General features: G+C 44.3%; 1 protein-coding gene across 1 annotated transcript in view; it reads left to right on the top strand.

The window, feature by feature from the left end:
• The first annotated feature begins 4287 nt into the window (after positions 1-4287).
• LOC143981642 (uncharacterized) overlaps positions 4288-6000 on the top strand; it is a 45645-nt gene continuing 43932 nt past the window's right edge. The window contains exon 1 of the mRNA XM_077479633.1: positions 4288-4397. Coding sequence (XP_077335759.1) covers positions 4367-4397 — 31 coding nt within the window. The 5' untranslated portion in view covers positions 4288-4366. The remainder of the gene's footprint in view (positions 4398-6000) is intronic.

The following is a 6000-nucleotide window of genomic DNA, read 5'->3' as shown; positions in this document are numbered from 1 at the left end:
CTCCAGTTGGGGACGTAAATTCAAAAAACCAGTATAAATGCCAATGGAGAAAGTTGCATTGCCTCGCTAGGGACCGTTGGAGGTGCAAATATCTTGTGGCACTTCACATAGTTGCCAACATTGCAAAAAAAAAATTCCTGGGACACTTTTTTGGTTGTAGGCGGAGCCATATTATAATTAGGGGCGTGGCATGCTTTTGTAGGTGTGTCATAGTAAAAAGAGAAAACGGGCGAAAAATGGTTGTGGTTTGTGTGAAATAGTAGGTGTGGCTTAAATGAGCGTGCCTCAAAGGGGGTGTGGTTAGAGTCAGAGATGAATGAGGGATGGAGAGGGAAAGGTGGGGGGCTGTAATAGGAAGCAGCAGTGGGTGGCCTTTATGGGACAGATGACTGAAGGTGGACCCCCTCCTTTTCTACCCACCACCTCCCATTTTGGGGGGCAAGTGTGATAGGAAGCGACAGTGAACATGGTCTTGATGGTTTTTTTATTTTTGTTGGGTGGGGAAGATAAGAAGTGGCAGTGGGTGACCCTCTTATGTGGACAAATAGCTGATGGTGGCCCTGTTAGATTTTTGTGTATTTAAAAAATAAAAAATTAACAGGGTCACCCACCGCCACTTCCCATCTACACCCCCCCCCCCCCCCCCCCATCAAGGCCATACTCACTGTCATTTCCTATCACATACCACCAAAATGGAAAAAAATATATCATTTTTTTTTAAAAAAGTCTACCTTCAAGCATCCAACCCCATAAAGGTCACCCACTGCCGATTCCTATTACTGCCCCCCACACCCTAGATTTTTGTGTATTCAAAATAAAAAATAAATAAATAAATAAAAAAAAAACAGACATTCAAGGGGGCTCTGCTCAATTTTGCTTCCTATAAATAAAGAATGATCCCCTAAGAGAGCACACCAACCGCGGGAGAGAGAATTTTTTTTCAAAAGAAGCTGGGAGCACTTACCTGCCCAGTAAAGTCAGTCAGTCGCTCCTCGCTCGCTCGCTCCATCCCTTCACGTGGCGCCGGCAGCCGAGTGTCCTCAGTCCGGCCTCAGTCTCTGCCTGGCTAGCTACAGTGGTTCTGTGGTAGGCAGTGAGTGTCAACACAGAGGCAACCTCCTCTGAGCTCTGGCTCTGACGCAGCAGGCGCAGGCGCAGCAGTGACACAGCAGCACACATCTCTTCTTCCTTCCATCCACGTGGACTGCGATCTCGCTTGGGTGGGCCGGTGTAGTCACTTAACTAGCCACACCCCCGCTTGCAGTATTGGCAAATGAATGACATGAGAAAGAGCATGTGTCCTCCTTGTCCAATAGAAGACAAGGAGGACAAAATGAGGCAAGGGGGAGACACTCTGGGGTAGAGGGAGGACCAGGCTGTTCTAAAAGCGGCAAAATAATTAACACTTGATTGCCCAAAATTTCAGATGCCCGGGACAAGCGGCAAAATTCGGGACAATTAACGGGACAAATTAAAATCGGGACAAGGCTCGAAAATTCGGGAATGTCCCGGGATTTTCGGGACTATTGGCAACTATGACTTCAGGAACATCGCAAATGGCAAGCTGTCAAACAGAACATTCAAGAAGGAGATGTCGTTCTGCTAAGAGACAAGCAGGTGCCGCGAAACGAGTGGCCTATAGGTCTCATCATTAAATCCATCCCTAGCGCAGATGGGAAGGCCCACAAAGTTGAAATAAAAACTGTCAGACAAGGGACTGTGAAAATCTTTACAAGGCCCATTACAGAAATCATCCTTTTAATAGCCAAAGCGGACTATAACAAAGAAAAGGACTGAACACCCATTCTGAGAATCGTCAAAGACATTGTGGCGCACTCAAGCAACCTGAACAGTGCACCCCGCTGGCCTCAATTGCTGGAAGCGACTTTGGAGACTTGATTTTGCTTTATTATGTGTACACGATGTTATGCACTGTTGTTTTGTTTTCACATATGTACCACATAGTTAGTAATAGTGGTATCTCCAGATACCAGACGGGGGGTATCATGGAACAAGAGTCCCTAGTTTGTTTGCCCTGTCTCTCTTTTTGCAGTGTTTACTTTTCTAGTCTACTACAGTCTGGTTGCCATGATAACCTTTCAATTCTCTGGTAGAGAGAATGAATTAGCCCACTCTCCCTGTCTAAATTCATTAGTTGGTTTCTCCTTGTCCCTTTCCTGTTTAGCCTAGTCCTCTGTTCTTTTTCACTCATGGAAGGATCAGTAAGTACAAGCTGGCAAACCTTGCAATAAGCATTCTGTTTTTTACCTCCTTCCCTGGATAAGCACTCCACATAGAGAAGCTCTCTCTTAACACCCTGCAACATCTACAAACTCTCTGCTGTTATTTCACAAATAAAGTTAAGAAAGTTAAAGGACTTTGTTGTGCTTTGATAGGAAGGCGAGTAATGCCGCGTACACACGATCAAATTGTCCGGCGTACTTAGTCCGCCGAAACGCATTTCACCGGACAATTTGATCATGTGTGGGCTTCAGCGGACTTTTCCAGCATAAAGTCCGGCGGACTTGGAAAGTATTTTTGCAGTCCAATCTTTCCTGCCGGACTTGGGTTTCAGTGGACAATACATTCGCCAGTATGCTAGTCCGGCGGACTAAGAATGATGAATGCTCAGAAGCAAGTACGAAAAAGGAAGCTATTGGCTACTGGCTATTGAACTTCCTTTTTCTAGTCCCGTCGTACGTGCTGTACGTCATCGCGCTAGCAAACGCCGGACTTTCTGTGTGTCCGTGTGTGGCCAAGTCCGTTCGGTAGAAAGTCTGCCGGATTGTTTGCCGGACTAAGTACGCTGGACAATTCGCTCGTGTGTACGCGGCATTAAGCTATCTGGCTCATTCATATCCTCGCATATGACACTGGGGTTGCAGAATATGTGCGCTTTATTCTTGGGAGCTTATACTTATTCTATCAGATACCACTCCCATGAGGCCCATGGCAATGCAGATGCATTTTCCAGATTGCCAATTGGAGACCACCCACCTAGAGACATTCACATAGTGGGACCGGAACCCCGAACCACGGACATCCGCATCTTAAATACCCTCTCCCAGAAAGCACAGCAAGAGCGCCACTCCCACTGGGCGGGCTCCGAGAGAGAGTAACTTAAGCACCCAAACAGACCATAGTTCCATGCCTGCCAGAAGAGACAGTGCCCCCTGTGGTCAGGCTGAACATCTCATAGTCCAGTCAGACTGATGCTGAAGTCCATATTTAGACAATTGTACCCAAATCAAACTGTAGTTTAGGTGTAACCTTAAATTTGAAAAACAAATAGCACTTGCACTTCAGGAGCCGGCGCTACACTTATTTTCGGGGAAACACTGTAGCAAGCTAAATTTGTTAGCAACCCTGCCTACTACCAGGGTGCTACAAACATGTTTGATTACATCTGGTGTAAACAAGCCCTTATTTTAAAAATGAATAGTATTAAAGCGGAGTTGCACTCATTTTTTGTGTTTATTAAAAGTCAGTAGCTACAAAAAGGGTAACTGCTGACTATTAATAAGCACACACTCACCTGTGCCAGGATCCAGCGATGCCACCACCCAAACCCTTGGCTCCCTCCCTCTCCCCTGCACTGGCATTACATGGTGGATACTTTGTATAGAAGATCAGGTGATAAATGGTATTATATATTCGTTCCTATATACAGAGATCTCTAGACCCCCCCCCATATTGGATACATTGTATAGGAGATCAGGTGATGAATAGTATTATATATTTATTCCTATATACAGAGATCTCTAGAACCCCTCCCCCCCATAGTGGATAATTTGTATAGAAGATCAGGAGATAGATAGTATTATATATTTATCCTTATATACATAGATCTCTAGACCCCCCCCCCCCCCCCTATATTGGATACATTGTATAGGAGATCAGGAGATGAATGGTGTGTTGGAGATATTGGATTGTACAGTGATTATTGATCGCAATGATCGGTATTGGGAAGTCAGTGATCTCGGCACTTAGATCTGGTCAGAGGATGATAAATCCCCCCCCAACATCGCCCCTCTCCCCCATATCCATCATCCAGTGTGATATCAGTAATAATGTCATTGTCCCTGTCCCTTCTATGTCACAGTGCAGCACAGACAGGCGGAGTGTATGATGATCGCTGTATAGAGATCTCAGAAGAGGCTTCTGTGTTCTATTTTATTACTGAACTATTTCCTGTGATATGTGATAAGGATTCTACACAATGTCTTACCTGTATTTATCAGAACTCCTCCCCTTTCCTGACACTCTGACTCGTCCCTTTAACATAATAACATGCGTCTGCTTGTTCTACATTCGTTTTTAGAAGGTGTCTACTCTGTGTGATCTGTACCGGAGGAGAGGAGCGGAGATGTCGGTGATGATCGGTCGACGTGTGGCAGGTAATGTACTCTGTGATCTCTGTACGGTATGCCCGATCATATCGGCTCTTGTTGCCTCAATATTTTTCCTGGCCGATCCCCCTTCATTATCATCATGTGATCCGATCTACTCATTTATAAGAAACCACCAGAGAAGACCCATATGTTGCTAACATCCTAATTTAAACAATATTATACAGAAAGTACCCCCCAAGGAATACTAGGGACTTTTCAGGCAACTAATCAACGATTGATAAAAATATTGAGATTTATTGTTATTATAAAAATATAGGTGCATATAGCAACAAAATTAGAAATTTTACATATATACAGCATAAACAAGATCATATAAGAGACATCAATCTAAAAATGCAGATCCTTCAATACTGCTCCCAACATGCTTCTGGACCTCTGCAGAGTCCTCTCTTCAGGGGTATGTCGTATGAGGTAATACTGCTGTATTGGTATTCTACAATGAGACAAAATCACACGTAAAATTGATGTTCGCAGCAGACAGGGATGAGCATCGTTGAGGCCGAGTAAAAACTTAGATATGAACTTAGATAGCAGTCACTAGATGAAAATGAAATTAAAAACAAAGAGGAAATGGAGACTGCCGGAAATGCAATCAAAAGTGGATGGACGTGCTGTTCAGTACATGGGGATCTCTGTAATTGCAGATCTAGAGGTGAATCGATCCTCCAAAAAGGACAGGATGAACGTTGGTAACAAACGATGAGCGGGAAGAACCCCCCGCTAATACCACCAAACTAGAAAGTGCTGCGGTGCGATGGTAGCGATAAAAGCCAATAGAAGGGAGCACTGACCTTGAAAAATAAATGTATTCAAAGAGTTTAATGCTTGCAGGCATGGGGTCAGCTAGTATATTGATGTTTACAACAGAACAGTTGGACTTAAAGCAGAGTTCCAGCCGTTTTTCGTTTATTAAAAGTCAGCAGTGCTCTTCATTGGAAACGATGTTCCCCACCCTCCCAGGCAGATCTGTATACTAGAATAAAGGACATAGAGCTGATGTAAAAAATGACAGCCAGATTACAGGATAGACTGGAAATGCATGACAAAGTTTGGGAGGAATGGCACAAGCGAGAGGATTTTTTATTTATTTTTTGGGGGGTTTTGTTGTGGTCTATAGCAGACCCTATTTGATAACTAGCAGTTTTTATGTGGAGCCAGCAATGACTCCCTATTGTCTGTTTTATTGTTTACTGTTACTCAGTATATATATGGCCCCATTACTGTTATGCTGAAGTCTGTGTGTTAGCCCTTGTACACACGGTCGGACATTCCGACAACAAAATCCGTCGGATTTTGTCCGAAACTTGTGTTGCATACACACGGTCGGACAAAGTTGTCGGAAAATCCGATCGTACGTAACGTGATGACGTTATTTTGCTACGACGGGACTACGTTCAGGCTAGTAGCCAATAGTTTTGGTCTAGGAATTTGATCCGAGCATGCGTGGCACTTTGTCCGATCGGAATTCTCTACACACAATTGGACAAAGTCCGATCGGATCATGTTGTTGGAAAGTTTTATAGCCCAGCTCTAAAACTTTGTTGGTCGGATATTCAGACGGAAACAGTCCGATGGAGCCCACACACGG

Source organism: Lithobates pipiens, unplaced genomic scaffold, assembly GCF_037356315.1.
Source record: "Lithobates pipiens isolate NorthernLeopardFrog02 unplaced genomic scaffold, aLitPip1_a1.2 Scaffold_16, whole genome shotgun sequence".
NCBI lineage: Eukaryota > Metazoa > Chordata > Amphibia > Anura > Ranidae > Lithobates > Lithobates pipiens.
Note: the sequence above shows the minus strand (reverse complement) of the source record. Positions and strands in the feature narration are given on the sequence as shown.